Source organism: Amyelois transitella, chromosome 24, assembly GCF_032362555.1.
Source record: "Amyelois transitella isolate CPQ chromosome 24, ilAmyTran1.1, whole genome shotgun sequence".
Lineage (NCBI taxonomy): Eukaryota > Metazoa > Arthropoda > Insecta > Lepidoptera > Pyralidae > Amyelois > Amyelois transitella.
The window spans coordinates 7,446,248-7,469,342 of record NC_083527.1 but is presented as its reverse complement, the minus strand read 5'-3'; the positions used below and the strand labels follow the sequence as shown (position 1 = coordinate 7,469,342).

Here is a 23,095-nt window from a genome sequence, read left to right as displayed (position 1 = left end):
ATTAGACGCCTTTTAAGACATCAATGGGAAAGAGATTGAGCGGTCCTATTCCATAGTGCCGGCAACCACTTTGCACAATGATAGAATAATTTATGTTTAAAAAACGTGACGTCATGCAAATCTTCCCTACCCCACTTTACCTACATCGCACTATAAAAGTATTTATGAATATTTTATAAGCACATAAATGCAAACACGTCTCTACGGTCCTGAAATATAAAAGATAATGCAACACAATCTTTTAAAACACATGCATACCTATGATATTATAACGTGATACGCGTATTTCAGGGATCCGTGACTCATGAGGACGAAACGGAACCTTTATATGGTCACTCGGTTGCCCGTCCGTCAGTAATTAATAAAAAATATAAAAAAAATAAAAATAAGTCAAAAAGTAGGTAATAATAAAAATAATTCAATCCTTATGTCAATCAAAACTTATGTAAATAAGTACATATAAATTACAATACATATAAATGACAATAGTGCTGTGTGGTTCCCGGCACCAATACACAAAAAAGAATAGGACCACTCCGTCTCTTTCCCATGGCTGTCGTAAAAGGCGACTAAGGGATAGGATTACAAAATTGGGATTCTTTTTTAGGCGATGACCTAGCAACCTGTCACTATTTTAATCTCAATTCTATCATTAAGCTAAAAAGCTAAACGTGGCCATTCAGCCTTTCCAAGACTTTTTGTTGGCTCTGTCTACCCCGCAAGGGATATAGACGTGACCATATGTATGTATGTATGTATGTTTGAAATTTCTAGTTTGAATATACCGGAAGTAGAAAATACAATTGAAGTAGAAACATGCAACATGCAAACCGTACTAGGTTCCACTGAAAATCAGCGCAATGTGTAACCTTATCATACACATGCATATGCCGAGTGGAAAAGCTTTTGGTCGCATCATGTAATTTTTTTTTAATTTCTATGTTTATGAACAATGTAATGTTCTTGCGGCGAATAAAAAATTTTCTTTCTTTCTTTAAATAAAATAAGTAATAAGCTTGTACGAAACCCACGCTGTGCGCGTTCGACTCGCGCCTGCCCGGTTTTTATCCTGATGTTATGGTATTTCGTGTACCTATTAAGGTGAATGTTTCCGGCAGGTGGTCACCCCTTCCTTTTTCCTTCCAATCATCTTAAGTACACCGATCTGGTTCATTCATAAATGTGTATGTGTTTATCGAATTTTAATTATCGACTTTTAATCTCATTTATATAAGAAGTTACATGTAGTGATAAGTGTAGAAACATTATTTTTTATGTTACTTCGTCAGAGTACAGGAAAAGAGAATGCTTCTAAGATAGAAAAAACGTATACTATAAAAGACTTAAGAACGTTTTTGAAAAACCATGTAGGTATTGTCCTTTTTGTATAAGTTTTAGAAATTGTACGACATCCATTGGAAAGAGATGGCTTGGTACATATGTACATACATACATATGTACATAAAATCACGCCTCTTTCTCCGCCTCTCTTTCCCGGAGGGGTAGGCAGAGACTAACTCTTTCCACTTGCCACGATCTCTGCATACTTCCTTCGCTTCATCCACATTCATAACTACACGCAAGCTCGGCAGTTTCGGGTACTCTTGACCTGACCCTTTGCCAGGACGTCCTTAATTTGATCAAGATACGTTCGTCTAGGTCTTCCCACTCCGACCTTTCCCTCCACACTCTCCTTGTATATCTGCTTAGTCAAACTGATTTCATTCATCCTCTCCACATGACCAAACCATCTTAACATACCCTTTTCTATTCCTGTAACTACATCTTCTTTCACATCACAACATTTCCTTATCACGATGTTCCATATCTGGTCACTCAATTTCACACCGATCATACTCCTTAACGGTCTTAATTCCACTGCATTTATTCCGCTTTCGTGCTTCTTTTGCCATACCCATTTTTCACTACCATACATTAATGTCGGGACCAACACGCCCCTGTGCACAGCCAGTCGAGCCTTTTTGAATAGTGTCTGACTGCTCATAAAGGCATGCAACGCTCCATTCACCATGTTCCCTGCGTTCACTCTCCTTTCAATATCACACTTACCATCTGATATAAATGGCGTGGTCCTATTCATTATATTTTAATTTTCGTTTTCATTTTTATCGAAAATCACATTTCACCTTTCGGTTGCCGGAAAACGGAACGATATTCCCTGAACAAACAATGCCACGGCCGAATAACCATTTGTCAGCCGGTTGCCTCACAACTCGACTAATATTTACTTTGAGCTCTCTCATCTAGCTCCTCTCAAAGTCAGTCAAATCTAATGACGGCTGGGCCAAGGTTGACTGCATGTCTGTTTAAAAATTTGCTTAGGTATCTACTCATTTATGTGTACAAATGAAAATGTATGTGCCGTGTGGTTCCCGGCACTAATATAAAAAAGAATATGACCACCTTCCCTCAGATATCGTAAAAGGCTACTAAGGAATAGGCTTATAAACTTGGGATTCATCTTATAGGCGATGGGATACGATGGGCCTGTCAATATTTGAATCTCAATTCCATCATTGCCTAAGCATCATATCATAGCTGATAGTGGCCTTTCAGTCTTTTCAATACAGTTGGCTCTGTCTACCCCGTAAGGGATAAATATGTGGTATATACATAATTATGTATGAAATGTTTAAGCAATTTACCAAAACCAAATAAAATTGTGATTCCCATCATGTAAATGTGCAAACTTCACTAACAGCGCCCCTATCGGCAATAATCGTAAACAACAATAATAAACAAAAGTCGCTTCTACGATGTTATACCGAGTTGTAGGTATAACGTTTCTATTACGAGACCAAAATGTCGTTACGACGATAACATTTAATACTGAGCCTGCAGCTAAAAATTAAATGCGCGGGAAAAATGTTCGCTGTTCAAGTTAACAACGTCGTAACATCTTTTAGTGTTGTGCATGTCATAAATATTATATACTAGAGGCCGCCCGGGACTTCGTCCCCGTGGAATCACTCCCGCGGGAACTTCGGGATAAAAAGCTAGCTTTAGCTACCTACATACTAAATTTCATAGTAATCGGTTCAGTAGTTTTTGCGTGAAAGAGTAACAAACATCCATACTTAAATGTGGCCGTCCAGTCTTTTCAACACTCTTGGCTCTGTCTACCCCGCAAGGGATATAGACTGTATGTATGTAACTGGTTGATTGGCTTGGAAAGAACGCATAGCCCAAATTGCGTCTAGAAATATTAAATGTGCTATGTTTCTTATGTGGTCTAGGCATGTTACTACTAAGAGAGATATTCCCGCGGGAACGGACTTTTTGGATTCATGCGAGCAGAGCCACAAGCATAAAGTAGTAATACCTATAATATGAAATACATTAGTCGGTCGATTTAGAACTCAATTCGAAACAACAAAAACATTGTTTTTGTACACAGCTGACATATTAATTTCATAAAAAGCTGTTATTTTGGCTTCATGCATATTATTTTTACGGTCCAGTTTTTTCAACGGCTATTTTTAAAAAGTTGTTTTTTAAATATAGCAGCGTATATTCCAAATTGTCCTCATCAATATTGCTTTTTTCAGTTGGAACGGTAGCTGATGTTGATTTTGTATCCAAAGTCCAATGATACGGTTTTTAACTTACTTTGATGTGTTTGTTCACATTGGTTTAGTGGTCAGTTAGTTTATTTTCTATGGTTGATAAACCTTATTCCTCCTGGCTTCAGTTCCGGTTGCGATCACCACTCTGGAGAGGAGACTGGGGTATACTTTTGACCATGGATCCTAGATTGGGTGAGTCAGGTTTTTACACGAAGCGACTTCTATCCGTCGCCGTCCCGTAGCCTTTTAGTTTTTTTAAGACTGTTGGCTCTGTCTACCCTGCAAGGGATATAGACGTGATAAATTTGTTTCCCCTGTGCATCGGTTAACAATAAAACTTTCGAACGATTCAAACCTATCCTTAACGCTTTTTTATTCAACCAGTTAGATTTATCGTAGTCAGTATATCCTACTATCTTACTAATATTATAAATGCGAAAGTTTGTGAGTATGTCAGGATGGCAGTATGGATGTTTGTTACTCTTTCACGCAAAAACTAATGAACCGATTACGATGAAATCTTGTATGTAGGTAGCTGAAGACCCAGAATAACATATAGGCTACTTTTTATCCCGGAGTTCCTGCGTTATTGATTCCACGCTGACGAAGTCCCAGGCGGCCTCTAGTAATAATATACTAGCTATGCCCGCGACTTCGTTCGCGTGAAATAGTAATTTTGGGCATCATTTACCTAAGCCCTCAAGGGTGAATAATTTTTCCCGTTTTCTTTTCACATTTTCCATTATTTCTTCGCTCCTCATAGTTGCAGCGTGATGTTAAAGCCTTCCTCGATTAATGGTCTATTCAACACAAAAATAATTTTTCAATTAGAACCAGTAGTTCCTGAGATTAGCGCGTTCAAACAAACAAACTCTTCAGCTTTATAATATTAGTATAGATGATGAAAAATCAGAGTCAGTTTAAATCACTTGCCTCGTGTGAACACCACCAAATCATAGGAAAACCCCGTGTTACAGTGTGACGTCACAAACTGAGATTGTATCACGAGCGCGGATTATGTAAATTTCATCCATATCCATACATACATACATACATACATACATACATAAAATCACGCCTCTTTCCCGGAGGGGTAGGCAGAGACTACCTCTTTCCACTTGCCACGATCTCTGCATACTTCTTTCGCTTCGTCCACATTCATAACTCTCTTCATACAAGCTCGGCGGTTTCGGGTACTTTTGACCTGACCCTTTACCAGGACGTCCTTAATTTGATCAAGATACGTTCGTCTAGGTCTTCCCACTCCGACCTTTCCCTCCACACTCTCCTTGTATATCTGCTTAGTCAACCTGCTTTCATTCATCCTCTCCACATGACCGAACCATCTTAACATACCCTTTTCTATTCCTGTAACTACATCTTCTTTCACATCACAACATTCCCTTATCACGCTGTTCCTTATCCTGTCACTCAATTTCACACCCATCATACTCCTTAACGCTCTCATTTCCACTGCATTTATTCTGCTTTCATGCTTCTTTTGCCATACCCAACTTTCACTCCCATACATTAATGTCGGGACCAACACGCCCCTGTGCACAGCCAGTCGAGCCTTTTTGGATAGTTTCTGACTGCTCATAAAGGCATGCAAAGCTCCATTCACCATGTTCCCCGCGTTCACTCTCCTTTCAATATCACTATCATACTTGCCATCTGATGTAAACTTTGATCCTAGATATACAAACTCTTTCACTTGCTCCACTTTTTCTCCTCCAATCAAAATATTACATGCTGTCATTACTTTCTCCATTTCAAAAACCAGTGTTTTAGTTTTACTTACGTTCACTTTCATTCCTTTCTCTTTTAAAGCTTCATGCATACAGTTTACCATCTCCTGTAACTCCTCCGCTGATGACGCCAGTATAACCTGATCGTCGGCATAGAGCAAAACATTTGACGAGTAACTCATTCATCCTTAATCCACTTTTAGACTCTTTCAAATCTGTCAAACAGCTATCCATAAATAGGTTGAACAGCCACGGTGACGCAACACATCCTTGCCTAACGCCTTTCTCAATCTTAAACCACTCAGTGTGCGCTCCGTTTATCCTGACACAAGCACTCGAATCCTCATATAAGGATTTCAGTGCTCGTATTAAGAGACTGCTCACCCCATGCATAGAAAGTGCTGACCACAATTCATTCCTCTCAACTCTGTCATAGGCCTTTTCCAGATCTACGAATGTGCAATAGACTTTTTGACTCTTGGCCAAAAACTTTTCGGCTATGCACCGCAAGGAAAAGACCTGATCAGTACATCCCATTCCCTTTCGAAATCCCGCTTGAGCATCCCATATTTTGTCATCAGTTTCATTCCTGACTCTATTAATCAATACCTTAGCATACAATTTGCCGACGACGCTAAGCAGGCTTATACCACGATAATTTTTGCAGTCCAGCTGTGACCCTTTTCCTTTGTAAAGTGGCACGATAACAGCCTTACACCAATCTTTTGGTACTCGGCCGCTTCTCCAACACAAATTGAAAAGGCAGTACAACTGACTAGCTACTACGCCTTTTCCTGCTTTAAGCATCTCGACCGATACTCTATCACACCCAGCAGCCTTTCCCGCTTTCATACTCTTAAGTGCTTCCACAATTTCGAACATTTCAATTTCGCCTTCCATCTCATTCTCTTTTTCTTCGCTATAGCAGAAATCTTTCTTATTTCCTTCCTTTTTTTCAAATAAACTTTCAAAATAGTCCTTCCATATCTTTAGTACACATTCTTCTCCTTTCACAACGCTACCATCCTGGCATCTGATCCTAGTCAGCTCTCTGGTTATAGTATTTCCTCGGGCTGACCTTACGGATTTCCAGAATACTTTCAGATTTGACTGAAAGTCTTCTGATAGCCTTTTATCAAAATCCTCTTTATACTCTTCTTTCTTTCTAATCACAGCTTTCTTAACCAAATCTTTTATTTTCTTATATTCCTTACGTGCTTCATTCACATCTTCATCTATAACCTCTTGCATTCTTAAGTTAGCTTTTGCTGCTAACAAATCCAGCCATGCTTTCTTCTTTAATCGCACAAGTTCTTGCACATCTTTACTCATCCACGCATTTTTGTGATTTTTTCCTTTCCTTCTTCTACTTACACCACACACTTCAACAGCTACTTTCACAATTCTTTCTTTAAATTCCTTCCATCCATCTTCAATATCGCTCATTTCCTCTAAATCTTCAAATTCATCCTTCAGTCTATTAATATACTTCTTACCTACATCCATATCTTGCAAATTTTCTACTTTTACTCTTTCCAAAGCGCTGGTTTGCTCCCTTACCCTGTGCCGCCAGCGATTGAAGATACCCCTTATCCGGGATATCACCAGTAAATGGTCCGAGTCAATGCCAGCACCGCGATATGCACGGGTATCCAGCACTTTGTTCTTCAATCTTTCATCTACAATCACAAAGTCTATCATACTTTTTAAAATACCTTCCACTCTTGTGTAGGTGTGGATCTCTTTATATTGAAACATTGAGTTCGACACAAAAAGATCCCACTCTAGACAAATTTCTAATACACTTCTTCCATTATCATTCACCTTTTCGTCACCAAACGCACCAAGCACCTTTTCATATCCATCACGCTTTACACCCACCCATCCATTAAAATCACCTAACATAATAATCTTCTCATTTGGCTTGGTAACTTTCAATACTTCTCTTACACTATTCCAGAACTCCTCGTTTTCGCTTTTTGCTGATGTTGTACCCCTCGAACCCACATCCCAAGGTGCATAAACACCTAGAACGAAGATCCGAGTGATTCCAACTTTCAGCCTAATCCATAGAAGACGAGGGCTGACACACTCATACTCATTCACGCACTCAGCCATTCGTGCAGAAAGAATTAGACCGACCCCTTGACAGCCTCGGCTGGTACTGGAAATTCCAGACCAATACGCCGTGTAAGGGCCGTGCTGCGTCGCGTCGCATCCTTTCCGCTTCGTTTCATTCACGCACAACACATCCAAACGTCTTTCATCCATCATCTGGCATACTTCCTCAATCTTATCCTTCATTCCTCCTCTTACATTCATCGTCGCAAAGCGGCTTTCAGCAGACCGCATACCGCTCCCGCCGGGAACGAGACGTGATGGGGTGCGGACACCATCGCCGCCATTTATATGCTTTTTAAGGTTCATAATGCGATTCCCACGAGACGCTAGGGAAAAATTTTGTCCGCCCCAGCAGAGCCCCGCATGCCAGGGTAAGGCTAGCCATTACCTGGGGGTCGCCCAACCCCATGGCGGAAGTGGCACGCTCGAGACTAGGCTCGCCCCTAGCCATGCATCCATCGGCGCGGCAGACCTTAGATTGGCAGTGATTAGTGATGTGATTAGAAAAAATAGGAATAATAAGTTAATATTTTAACACTATAAAATCCCTGGCATCATAATATGGTTTTAAAATCTGTGCAGTACAAAAGGGCACGTGAACCTTATTATCTTATTAATGAATATGTTATTACCAACCTAGTAAAGCGTAAATCATTATTGTATCATAGAGTTTGAGCTCCATCCTGAATTATAAATTAGTGGGAACACTAATACTTTGCAGGACTTTGTGCAAAATGTTGCTCGAATCGGTCGTGACACACGCCGCCTTCCTAACATGGATATGTGCTGCCCCTTAAGTTCAACGTAAGCGTAGAGAGATATGACTTCAAACTTTGACTAGTACAGTGATCACAAAGACTTAATCTTAATTAACTCGGCTTGGTGTTCAGGGTTGTGGTGCTTTTTGACTTGGAATCGTGTGGGGGGAGCGGCCGGGCTAATCCCACCCTCACTATGCCGCGGGGGGCGTCCTTTAACGCTTGTACAGCTTGATCTAAAGTTGCATTTTTAATACTAACTCCATTCACAGACATGACTCGGTCCCCTGGGGAGATTTCGCCTTTCTTCTCAGCTGCTCCTCCTGGGACTAAACTCCTCACGACTATGACAGTGTCTTGAGGGTCCACAGGGTCCTGGTAATCTAGAATAGAGAAGCCAAGCCCTTGATCAGCTTTGACAAGCTCCACTATGTCTTCTTTACTTTGCCACATTGCCAGCCCCGATACACACTCTAAGGAACGGGACTTTCTTGAATGACCAGAATGATTAGTCAAAGTGGCTGTGCTGGATGTGTTGATGGAAGTATCAGATTGAGCTTTTACAAGTGTAGTCAGATTGTTAAGGCTTCCAGATATTATTTTTCTAGCTTCGAAGCCCTCACGGTCAGGAGCTAGGTTAATAACGGGTCGAGGGCCACTCTCAGTACTTCTAGCACAGACTAATCTTACTCGATTTGGAAGATGCTTCCTTGATAGCTTATTGATGGAATTTAGATTCAAATAATGTCAGTTTGCTAAAATATTTATAAAAACAATGGTTTATTTAAATGGTTTTTTTTTTAAATTTATTTATTAAAAACTCTATTGCTCAAAAATGTATAAAGGGCGGACTATATACCGTTTGGCATTATCTACCAGTCTTCCAGCTGACCTTACAGAAAAACTTTAAGTTGGTGGTGCGATAAAGTGCAAAATACAAGGGACTGTAAAAATATTGGGTCATTATTCTTAATAGGTACAAAAATTTAAAGTATATCCATACATATAATAAAATTGTAATCGACCACGCGTGCTGTGAGGTACAAACATATACATCTGTATATTTTAGACAGATATAAAAGCCTGACACTGGTGGTCCCGGGTTCGAATCCCGGCCAGGGCATATGAGAAATGAACTTTTTCTGATTGGCCTGGGTCTTGGATGTTTATCTATACAAGTATTTATTACAAAATATAGTATCGTTGAGCTAGTATCTCGTAACACAAGTCTAGAACTTACTTCGAATCTAACTCAATCTGTGCAATTTGTCCCGTTTATATTTATTATTTATTTATTAATGTATGGTTAAAGATGTACTCCTGAAAAATGCGTGATGCGCATAGGCACAGGTTTCGAATCCTCATCCATGTACCAATGCCTATAAATTATGTACATTAGTTTGAATACTAACCGGTGCTCTTAAGGTGAGGGAACATCGTGAGGAAACCTGCACATTTAGGCTGATCATGATCGATCCAATTCGGTTTAGGTTCTCCTGCAGAGGTCACGGAGGTCAGATGGGAGCTTCGTGTAAAAACCTGACTTACCTAATCCAGGGTCCATGGTCAAAGACATACCCCGGGCTCCACTTCAAAGGGGTGAGGACGCAACTGAGACTAAAAGCCAGGAGGAAGAAGATTCTTAGTCAATTGAAAATTACAAAAAAAAAAAAAAGAATATGGCGTGATTTTATGTATGTACTTATGTATGTAAATTCATCAAATCAATTCATTAGTCACAGTTATTATAATCTTAAAGCTATCGTTTGATTCGAATCAGATAAACATCATGTTCGCTATAATTGTTTTACTATAGTTCTTCATTATATTTCAATTTGTTACATATTCAATCGATTTCACACGAAATAATGTCAGAAGAAATTGTGTCATGTTACAATAAATTATTTTATATGTTTTCACAATCACCTCACAAGTATAACATTTATTTTAACAGCATATCGAAACGAGAAATACAACAGGAACTGCAATTATTTGTTTTACTTTAATGTACATACATTTTATCACGTCTTTATTCCATACGAGGTAAACATAGTCAACAATCTTGAAGACACTGAAAGGCCACGTTCACCTGTATGGCTTATTGATGGAATTGAGATTCAAATAGTGTCAGTTTGCTAAAATATTTATAAAAACAATGGTTTATTTAAATGGTTTTTTTTAATTAATTTATTTAAAACTATTGCTCAAAAATGTATAAAGCGCGGACTTAATACCGTTTGGCATTCTCTACCAGTCTTCCAGCTGACCTAACAGAAAAACTTTAAGTTGGTGGTGCGATAAAGTGCACTAGCATACTAAAAAGTATAAGGAATTGTAAAAATATTAGGTCATTATTCTTAATTGGTACTAAAATTTAAAGAAATAACAATATTATTATACAATACAATAACTCTTAGTCGCATCACAATAAATTCAAGCAAATTCACAGTCATGTATTTAAAATATAGCAGCAAAAGCCGACATTATCACTAAAAGCGATCTCTACCACTTACTGTAAGCCATTTGTAATTACCATTGTGCGATTTTGTCTTTTTTTTAAACTAACTTACTTTGTATCTCAATTTAAGAATGATTCGATTTGGGGAAATAAAATAATTTGAAACTCACTGCTGTTTTTTCAAATTCATTGTGAAAAACCTTATTTTTCTTTGTAGCCCAAAAATCTTGTTCATTATTGTGGATCTTTTTAACATAATTTTTGGATTTCACATCATATAAAACAACATAACAATAAGTGATAATAAACTGCCCTGCAGCATTCTTTCCAATAACGTCAACTTTAGAATTATCTAAACTTACTTAGAATTAGAATACAAATGTGGACGAGAGAATACATTGTTATGATGAATCAATGATTTGATTGAAATTTAAATAATAAAATAATTTTATTTGGAATGTCAAATTTAAATATATTGATGTAAAGAATGTACTGAATTTTTATTTGAACCTTCTACAAATCTTTACGGGGTTCCTGCGCCAAGCTCAAGCCAGATGTTTTTGTCATTCAGATAATCATCTGCACTATAATAAGCATTCTCACAAACTACTTACCTATATTTTGGTACATACTCTGGTCTTCAAATATACAGTTTTAAGTTATTATTTTATTATTATTTAGAATTAAAAGTAAGTGGGTACTTTCACAATAATTCTTTATTTTTGGTTAAGGAATTACAAAAACAAATCTCCCGCATCCCACTAGTTAGAGAAGGAAGCCATAAAATGAAACACATATGAGCCTTGAACAAGACCTTAATTTTACTGCTGTAAAATTAGTTAAACAACCGCTTTTGTTAACATTATAAATAGACTACCTGTGTGATAACAAAATAAAACATCTCATTAGCTGGTCCCTCGATTAGCGAAACGTGAATGAATGAGACCTTGCGCCGGAGTTTATTCCCGAGTAGTGTCATAGCGACGGTCGGCGCGCGCGCACGTAATTATCAAAAGTTAATTCGCCATGCATTACTTTTCAATTGCGTTTCTGATCGCGGCCGCTACCGCTAGGAATATACCTGAGAGCGGTGTCCTGTTTATTGTGCCGAGCCCATTGGATTTCCCAAGACGGCAGCAGCTCAGCCATTCATCAGAATTACATGCTACCGGCATAATCGGCCGTCAAGGTAACGGTGAAGCGAATGCCCAAGAAAAACCTAAACATCACGAGTTTGACTACGGAAATGAACGTAGAATCCAAGATAATACAAGTGGTTTCCCAGACGAAACAAGTTATTCGGATGGATTTGACCAAAGTAATGATAGAACTAGGATAAATGGCCCGAGTTCTCAAGAAAATAGAAAATTGTATGACAAGTCACGACCGGGGTACGCTGATCCTTCGAGCAGCACTCGCGGTGTCGATGCGAATGTAAATGACAGAATTCCGCAAGATTCTGAACACAACGGCGATAGAAATCATAAATGCATACGCGACAGGTTCAAAAACGACAGGGAAGCGACTGGAAGACGCGGCGAATCAGGTGCCAAAACAAACAAAGACAATCCAGATGATGATTTTTACCAAAATCCGCCGAAAACAAATTTGAATAGTAAACATTCTAGGAATAATCCTGACGCAAACGTGACTCGTAGACCTATTGAAGGCAGGACTATTGAGAACGAGTTGAAAGGGAATGTTACTGATGATAAGTGGGTTTGGGGTGACACCACAATGTTGCCGTCTACTGAGACTGAGTTGGACAACCGAGCGGCTTTTGATGGTGGCGTATGTCCCACTGGACAAATTAGGATTAAAGGATCGGACATGTGCGTGGATAAAGATGAGGATAAGTAAATGTTCAATGTGATTTAGTTGTGGAAATTTATGAAAGGTTAGTAAGGATTGTGATTGAAGCTACCCGTGGTGACAAGTGTTGACACACAAAGATGGGTACATTATAATTTGAACACCCTTTTTATTTATTAACCTTGTTATATGAAAAGATTTAAAGCTATCAGAACAAGTGGTAAAATCTGTGATATTTAAATATGTGTACATACATACTACATATAGGCACGCCTGTATCCCTTGCAGACAGGGTAGACAGAGCTGACAGTCTTAAAAAGACTTTTAGGCCACATTTATCTGTGTGGCTTAATGACAGAATTGAGATTCAAAACAGTGACAGGTTGCTAGTCCATCGCCTAAAAGTGGAATCCCAAGTATGAAAGCCTATCCCTTAGTCGCCTTTTACGATTTCCATGGGAAAGAGAGAGTGGTCCTATTCTGTTTTATGTTGGTGCCGATATCCACACGGCACTTACTATATTAAAATTATATACGAAATAAGAGTATTGTGTTATTTCAAAGGTTAATTTGTTGGGAAGTAAAGAATTAATATTATTATTCATTATATCCAGTAGTTATTTATCTATTCCTTATTCCAAAATTGGAGATTTAATTAAGACGATAGGTTATTTTTATATCAGAACGGTATTTGTATATTTAAGAGTTATTTGCGGTTTTTTGGTAAGCTATTACGAGTGTAAACAAAGTCATTATATGATGATCAAGTATAAAATTAACCTTGAAAACATAGTTTTTCTATAAAGTACATAATAGTATAACACAACGCGATTAAAAAAAAATATTGTAAAAGGCATCATGTTGAAGCTGGAGTGAGTGGAAAATTACAATTGAAAGGCGTTAGAAATGTTGGCTTTAAGATAGAATTGAAATTCAAATAGTGACACGTTGCTAGCCCATCGCCTAAAAGAAGAATCCCAAGTTTATAAGCCTACCCCTTAGTCATCTTTTACGACATCCGTGGGAGAGAGATGGAGTGGTCCTATTCTTCTTTCTATTGGTGCCGGTAACCACACGCACCAAATAGCTGAACGTGGCCTATCAGTCTTTTCAAGGCTGTTGGCTCTGTCTACCCCACAAGACATATAGACGTGATTATATGCATATATGTAGTATTGTTGACAGAGTTCAAACTCGACTAAACAGGTCCGCTTAATTAAGTTAATTAGCCCTATTGTAAAGACACATGAATTTAATTATTTTAAGCGCGGTAACAATTGTAAACAATAAATTTAAACGTTATTTGATTTAATAATTGTCATATTATTAATTTGTATTTTGTGTCAAATAAACAAGGTTTCCTTTATTTCTTTTCTTTTTTATTAGAGGAAAATAACGAGTGTTGTTTTATACGATAGCAACATAGGATATTACAAACATACAAATATATTACTACGTCTTTATCCCTTGCGGGGTAGACAGAGCTAACAGTATTGGAAAGATCGAAAGGCCACTTAAATAGGATATTATTTACATACATATGGTCACGTCTATATCCCTTGCGGGGTAGACAGAGCCAACAGTCTTGAAAAGACTGAATGGCCACGTTCAGCTATTTGGTTTAACGATAGAATTATGATTCAAATAGTGACAGGTTGCTAGCCCATCGCCTAAAAAAGATTTTTTGGATTGGTGCCGGGAACCACACGGCACATAAATATTATTTACAAATTCTTTTCAATGAATTAGACTTGCATTTCTAATATTTAACTAGGTTTTATAGCTAGCTAAAATACGGTCAAATTGAGAACTTTCCTGTCTAATCTAAAGTCGGTAAAAAAATATTAATTATATTATTTATTTATATATTATAAATAGCATACTTTATTAAAATGAACTCAAATTAAAACTAAAACTACATCTTTTTTCTTTCTTTTTAATAAGAGATTGTCAAGCAAATTGTTTTAATTTGACTTCATTTTAATTAAGTTTCCTATTTATAACATATTTAAAAAAAATATATATTTTATATCGCCAATTGGAGTTTACAGATATACAAACTTATTGAACAAATGTGAAATTGAAAATATTTAATTGTAATAAAGAGAAATTAATTTAAGTCTGACAAATTGTATTGTCCTGTTTTCGCTTTTGTCAAAATTCGAACCAATTATTTTTGATTTTGGTATAATCATGAATACATAATTTATAGGTACCATATTAAAACATTCCGTTTATGTTTAAAATTTACTTTCTATTTTATTTATAACTACCAAATATTTTGGGAATATAGTATTTTTTATACTTTCTTATTATACTTCAGTGTGTTAAAAGTTAGGTTTTAATAATATACCTACCAATGTAAGATACTAGAATTAAGAAATTGTAAATATACCTATGTCCTCGATTATAGTTTAATAAATATTTGAAATATTGGACAAACTTTTGTTTCATTGGAATCAGAATAAGAATCATTTGCATACATATCTACACTAACGTCTATATCCCCAGCGGGGTAGGCAGAGCCAACAGTTTAGTTAAGACTGAACAGTCACGTTCAGCTGTGTGGCTTAATGATGGAATTTGAGATGAAAATTGTGCTAGGTTGCTGGTACATAATCTAGTTTTTTAGCCTATACCTTAATCGATAGTTTACGACATCCGTGGGAAAGAGATGAGCCACTCCATCTATCCTTTTTTTTGGTGCCGGATACCACACGGCACATATATATTAACTTTACAAATTGATTATAAATTCTGTTAATAAATAAAATTAATATTTAACTGAAGCTAAATTCTTAGGACATTGTAACCATATTCAAGGAATAAATGATTATGAATAATAATTTATTTACTAATAAAATAAAGATACCCACGCCTCGCCGCGAGGCAGGGTGCCCAGTAAGCTGGCAGCATTACCAGTAGATTGTATTTATTGCCAGTACTAAATATTTCTTTTTTATATATTCACGTTGATATCACGCTCCGCTGTTGACTTGACGTCATACTATCAGTAATTTCCATATATATTCATTCATTACATGTAAAAATGAATATGTATTAAAATTACAGCAGTATAATGGTCATTAAATAAAACATTACACTTTATTTATTTGGTTTAAAGTCCAGGGGCGTAGCTACGGCATGGGGCATTCAGGGGCAATGTCCTACGTTGTTATATCAATGACCTAATTAAAATATTGTTTTGCTATACACAAATGCGTCATATACATTATAAACACGTCTATTTACGTTTCGGGGTAGATAGAGCTAACAGTCTCACAAAGACAGAAAGGCCACAATCAGCAATAATGGAATTGAGATTCAAATAGTGACAGATTGCTAGACTATCTCTTAAAAATAGACATACATACATACCATCACGCCTGTTTCCTATTGGGGTAGGCAGAGATTATGGATTTCCATTTGCCACGGTCCCTGCATACTTCCTTTCCTTCAGTCACATTCATAATTCTCTTCATGCAAGCTCGATGGTTTTAGATGACCTTTTGCCAGGACGTCCTTAATTTGATCAAGGTACATACCCTTCACACTCTCCTTGTATATTTGCTTAGTCTACCTGCTTTCATTCATTTTCTCCGCATGACCAAACCATCTTAACATACGGCTACTCTTAACCTGACCTTTGGCTAGAACGTCTCCAATTTGATCAAGGTACAGTTGTCTAAGCTATCCCACTCCAACAGTCCCATTCACACTCCCTTAGTCAACCTACGTTCCTTCATCCTCTCGACATGACCGAACCATCTAAACATTTTACTAAATTTCTTCCAATAAAACAGGAAATGTGTTAAAAATATATATACAAATAATTCCGACGAACGAAGTATTTCCACCGGGATAAACCGGATATACGGATCAGAGCCGGATATCCGGCATTTTATCATGTTCCCTCCGTGATCGGCGTTCGGTTGCCCGGATTAAGAGCTATCCCGTAATCCGGGACTAAAGTTATGATAGGCAATGGAAACTTATCGTTGTTGAGTGTCGGTTTAGTGCACTGTGACGTCGGTTTAGTGGTTCTCGGCACCAATACTAAGAGAATAGGACTACTCCATCTCTTTCCTATGGATGTCGTTAAAGACGACTAAGGGATAGGCTTGTGAAGTTGGGATTCTTCTTTTGGGCGATGGGCTAGCAACCTGTCACTATTTGAATGTCAATTCTATCATTTAGCAAAACAGCTGAATGTGGCCTATAAGTCTTTTTAAGACTGTTGGCTCGGTCTACCCCGGAAGGGATATAGACGAGGCTATATGTATGTATGTATGTGCAGTGCACATATTTTAATATCACAGATTTCACGTTTATATCCAGTAGTTCTTGAGATTAGCGCGTTCAAACAAACAAACTCTTCAGCTTTATAATATTAGTATAGATCTATATGTTATATATCTATATACATATCTCTTTCGTCTTAATTCGCCAGTTCGCACCGAGCATCACAAGTTCACACAAACCAATTTTTTATAATGTATTTTTTCATTCACTCAATTAGGTTTTATAATCGTCGCTTCTGTGTATTTCTTCAAGGCCGTCTCGGAAACTGCCGTAATGTTTACTGTCCAGCGAGGTAGTAAAAGCCAGTCAAGGGAAGGGCTTATAAACTTGGGATTCTTCTTTTAGTGAATAATGATTATATGTATGTACCTATGTACCTACTTTTGTTGAAAAATATATTTCGCCAGAAACAAAAATCTCGCGAACGCTTTTGTTTTTAGTAAAATTGTGAATATCTCAACATACATATAGTCACGTCTATATCCCTTGCGAGGTAGACAGAACCTACACTCTTAAAAAGACTGATAGGCCGTTTAGCTATATGGCTCAATGATAGAATTGACATTCAAATAGGGACAGGTTGGTAGCCCACCGCCTAAAAAAAGAATCCCAAGTTTATAAGCCTATATCTTAGTCGCCTTTTACAACATCCATGTGAACGAGATGGAGTGGTCCTGTTTATTTTAATGGTGTCGGGAACCACACTATATATTATAGCATATGATTATAGCATACTCCTTATATTTCAGTGTAAGCATTGCAATTTTTATTATTCTCACGGCTTGGAATAAAACTGAGTTGTAAGTTACATGACGTCATGCTTGCACTGGACAGCCTTCAGTTAAACAAGTCTCTCTATATGCAGATACGGATTTTACTAAACCCACTTGGTGACTGAGCGAGGTTTGCCAATATCTAAGTAGGTACTCATACAATAATCACGTCTACATCCCTACGGGGTAGACAGAGCCAACAGTTTTGAAAAGACTGATAGATCATGTTCAGTTGTTTGTGTGTATATGGTAGATGTATATGGTATAAGAGTATTTTTTTGTATTGACTTAAAAAGGAGGTTCTCATTCATATATATGTATGTTTGGCTTAACGATAGAATTAAGATTCAAATAGTGATTATATAGGTTGCTAGCTCATCACCTAAAAGAAGAATCCCAAGTTTATTAGCCTATATGTATAATTATATTGTTAAGCAGTAATAACGTAAATGTTCTCAAACTGAAAAGGAGAAAATAAAAATAAAACAAAACTACCTTTAAAAAACAATAAAAAGCTAAAAAAATTTGTAATTATAATTAACAATACGTCGTACTTATGCGATTAGTGCGTTTGTTATATCTACATGAATTTTCGAAGTCGATGCCCGCTCTATATATAAGACACTAGCGACCCGGCCCGGCTTCGCACGGGTGCAAAATTATAAATGTTATTATACATAAAAACCTTCCTCTTGAATCACTCTACCTGTTACAAAAAACCGCATCAAAATCCGTTGCGTAATTTTAAAGATTTAAGCATACAGACAAACCGACTATAATAGCGACTTTGTTTTATACTATGTAGTGATATATACTCGTACAATTAATAACATTACGAGAATTTTGATTTTTAATTTTGACATCATAAATGTTTAATATTCGTTCAAAAATAAGATTGGAAAGTCCATTTTAAAGGTCAAACGGTGCTAACCGAAGCTCTTACGGTGAGAGAAAACATCGTGAGGAAACCACAAATTCAGGCAATTGTACCTACGTGTCATCCTGACTGCATATGGTCGCTTAGGTCTGTTGGAAGTCTTGACATAATGGCCTCTTAAATGCTTGTGTATTTTTTACATGATCTAGATATAATTTGTACAGTGTGTACATATTTTATTTTATCTTTATTTTTATTTTATTTGACGAAATATTCGTATTGACATACCTAATTAGTTCTTCATTCATTCATGTTTTTTAATGTAGACAATGTGCATTCGTCCACGATTTAGATTTAAGTGATCTATATTTGTAAATTGACGTCCGATGAAAATGCTGCAGTGTAGTTTGCTCCGCCGCTTCTTCTACACCTGCGCTTTGGAAGCGGTAGTAGTTATAATTAGATTTAAGTTATGTGACGTCAATAAGTGATACCTTGTATCCAATTTTGAAAATAAATCTATTCTATTCTATTCTAGTCACTTCGTGTAAAAACCTGACTCACCCAATCCAAGATCCATGGTCAAGAGATAACTTCGGGCTATTCTCCAGAGCGGTGAGGATGTGACCGGGACTATAGCCAGGAGGAAGAATTCAGTAGGCAGGTTTTAGTGGGCTCACAGCATTTTTTTGGATAAACAATTTTTTTTCCATTGTTGCCGTGTGGTTCTCGGCATTAATAAAAAAAAATCTGACTTAAAAAAGAATAGTACCACTCCATTTATTTCCCACAGAAGTCGTAAAAGGCGACTAAGGGATAGACTGATAAACTTGGGATTCATCTTTTGGGCGATGGGCAAGCAACCTGTCACATTTTCAATCTCAATTCTATCATTTAAGTGAAACAGCTGAACGTGGCTTAGTTTTTTAGAATGTTGGCTCTGTCTACCCCGCGAGGGATATAGACGATACTATACTACCTATATGTATCAGATTTTACCACTTTTTCTATGTTAATCTTCCTTATAAAGGATAAATAAATAAAATTACATTATTAATTCCCAGCTTAAAAACTTTTAATTATGTATAGATACAATTTACACTTTCAGAATATATAGAATATCTATGACCAAGAAAACCCAAAGAAAAACCCCTTTTCTTTCTTCTTATTGTTATTCAAAATACCTCAGCTGACGTGGTGTAGACGATTTTGATTCCTAATTTGATTGTTGCGAATTGTCATTGATTTGGATGCTGTTTGACCCACTCCGATTTGCCCCATCTCGATTTGACCCACCTTGGTTTGCCCCATTTTGGTTTGCCCCATTTTGTTTTGGTTTATCATCGTCAACGTCTACATCCACGCACTTGTCAGATCCTATTATCCTGACCTGACCTGTCGGGCACACGCCACCGTCGAAAACGGTACGGTATTCTTGCCCGGTTTCAAAAGATGGTGCCCTGTCCTCACTTGGAATCCACCCATTAACTTTCAAACTATTCTCTGTTGAGGATACCTTTATAGCCCTGCCAATGCGAAGAGACTGCGGTCTTGGGAAATCCAATTGGGACGGTGCTTCAAGCAGGAGGTTCTCAGGTATACTCATAGCGGCAGTTGCCCCGATCAGAAAAGCGATTGAAAGGTAATGCATGGTGAACTTGGAATTTGAAGTGTCCGCGCGCTAACTGTTGTATTGACAATGCTCTGGAATAAATTCCGACGCACTTTTTATATTATTCATGATCTTCTGATTGCGATCTTTACCATGAAATGTTTCATTTAACGGGCTCTACACAATTTGCGATTTGCAGATAAATCGCAGAAGAATGTCAGGTCGCAGCGACCGCTCACAGAGTCTCCGGTGGCCGATTCAAGTACTATCATCTTCTTCCTCCTGGCTTTTGTCAAGGTCATCTTCATATTCAGGGCTCTAAAATACATCATACAATTTGGAAACACGATTGTATTGTAGGTAAATTAAGTCAGATGAATCCAATAAGGACTTTACACTGGTTGCAAGCAATATGAATATTCTGTAACGAGGACAAAAATAGGGCAAAACTAAGCTGGTGAAGAAGTTTAATTGCCATAAGGCCGTTTCAGCCTCTATGACGCAGCAGTAGTGCGCTTATCTGTGACACGGGAGGTCCCAGGTTGGAATCCCGGCCAGGGCACGATGAGAAACGATCTTTTTCTGATTGGCCTGGGTCTTGGATGATAATCTATATAAGTATTAATTATAAAATATAGTATCGTTGAGTTAGTGTCTCGTAACAAAAGTTTCAAACTCACTTCGAAACTTAATCTGTGTAATTTGTACCATATGTATTTATTTCTTTATTTATTAAATGAATAAAAGATTAAAAGTCGCTAAGAGTCGCAGGAACAAATCGCAAAGTGCGTGTCGAATTTTATTTTGTTATCACACACTCTACTTATAATGTAACATCAAAAGCGCTTGTTCAGCAATTTTTTACGGCTGCCAATAAAATCAGGATCTCGTATCAAGGCTCATGCGTTTAATTTTATTGTTTTATTATAACTAGCGAGATGTGGGGCATATAAATCAGAATTTTTAGAATTTCTTACTTTCGCACTGATTGGAACTGGGATCCAAGGATGAGCATCAGATTCTTCTTCCTTCTGGCTTTAGTCCCGGTTGCATCCTCACAATTCTGGAGAGGAGTTCGGGATATGTTTTTGACCATGAATCCCGGATTGGGCGAGTCAGGTTTTAACACGAAGCGACTCCGATCTGACGTCCGCACCTTTGCATTGGAGAACCTAACCCAGTTGTAATGTTTTCCCCCGCCTTAAGAGCATCGGTTTGTATTCAAACTAATGTACGTAACTTCGAAAATAGTCATTGGTACATGGCCGGGGTGGGATTCGAACCTGTGTCTTTTGTACGCATTTAAACCACCTTACCGATTCGACCACCGACGCTCTTTGATGCGCACCAGATTGTCTACTAGAAATATCTTAAATTCTGGTGAGGCAGGCATTCTTCCCGGTCCCTTGTTACGCGCATGCTATTTACAGAAAGTCAAAATTCATACTTATATTAGAAAGAGAATAGATTTGTGTTTTTGTTCATTTGAATTAAAAAAGCTGCTGGACCGATTTTAATGATAGCCACAAAGACAGACGTATCGGGTTCGACCGCCACAAAGGGAATATCTTCGGCCAAGTTGGTGTTAAGCCTGGGACACCGCGGCTCTAACGATGTTGAGTCGGAGGTTGTATGTCCGCTCCAAACCGTGTCATACTTGCGATTTAGCATTCTCCCTGTGATTGGTTGATGGCGTGTGACGTCACCAACGTCGCGACAAGTCTTCAAACACATTTTTGAATTAGTCCCTATCCTCATCAAGACACTGGTCAGTTTCTTTAATCCTAACCTGTCCTGACACACTCCCCCGTCAAATGCACTCGGAGTTAACATACGAATTACTACATCAGTTGTATTATGATCCTTCTTTATTTTCACATCTCTGTTATTAGCATCTTTAGTTTCAGATTTATCTACTTGACCTCGATTTTTTGGAGGTTTTTCATCAGCGTTAACTGTTACGACCTCTCGCCTAATTCTGTTTTTATCACTGTCACGTATAATTTCCGTAGTTTCATTCGTATTTTTATAATTTTCACTGATGTTTGCATTTTCTATATTGAAAAGTGTATTATTTTCATATATATCTTTGTTTTTAGTTGGAACACTACCATTTTTAGAAATATTTACTGGTAAAGCTTGATACGCACTGAATGTTATGTAAAGAATTAAAATGACAAAAATCATGATGTTCAGTTTAAGTAAAGACACAAAAAATAAAAATAAAAATATTTTTTTTTTGTGTCGTTTGCTATTATTTTACTTGAGAACTAATTAAATGCATCTAGAGTGTAGAATTTATACCTTCAGACAAAGACCATTTGCTAGGGATTGTATCGTTATTAACGATGAATAGTTATTTATAACATTAAGAATAAATTCTTAGAAAACATTGCATGTGCTATTTATCTACATATTATTAATGATGAATTTGGTTGTCTGGAAAAAATCCCAATAGGGAAAAGTCCGCCATTGTACATATATTTTTTTTTAATTCCAAGAATTGTATGATTTAATTTTTTTTGAGCAATGAATAATTTACAAATAAAAAAAACTTAAAAGGATACCTATTACTTGTTTGTTCTTTTTTATAAAAACTAGCTTTTGCGCCCACCCATCTTGTCCAATGTTTTAATAATAACAATTCATAAAAATTCCTTTTTCCTAGTGAGTTAGAAAGAAATAATTACATCTTTTCACTTGCCACGAAATCATGTCCCGACTTGTATTATTAATGCGATAGTAAGTTTGTTTGCTGTCCCTTAACGCGTTATCTACTAAGAGTCTGGAGAAGGACATAGGTTACATTTAATTCCTGTAAAAACTATAGTTCCCGTGGGATTAGCGAAAAGCCCGTATTGTATTGTAGTTAGCGCTAAGATAGCGCGGGCGATACTACGGGTGAAAGCTAGTCATCTATACTAATATTATAAAGCTGAAGAGTTTGTTTGTTACAAAGCGCTAATCTCAGGAACTACTGGTTTGAATTGAAAAATTATTTTTTGTTGAATAGACCATTTATCGAAGAAGGCTTTAGGCTATATAAA

The 23,095-nt window shown here is 37.2% G+C and overlaps 1 protein-coding gene across 1 annotated transcript; it reads left to right on the top strand.

Annotated features, from left to right (window-relative positions):
- Positions 1-11,656: 11,656 nt before the first annotated feature.
- LOC106140489 (uncharacterized) lies at positions 11,657-14,712 on the top strand. Its single transcript, XM_060951337.1, has one exon. The coding sequence runs from the start codon at positions 11,699-11,701 to the stop codon at positions 12,530-12,532; it is 834 nt and encodes a 277-aa protein (XP_060807320.1). The 5' UTR covers positions 11,657-11,698; the 3' UTR covers positions 12,533-14,712.
- Positions 14,713-23,095: the final 8,383 nt, after the last annotated feature.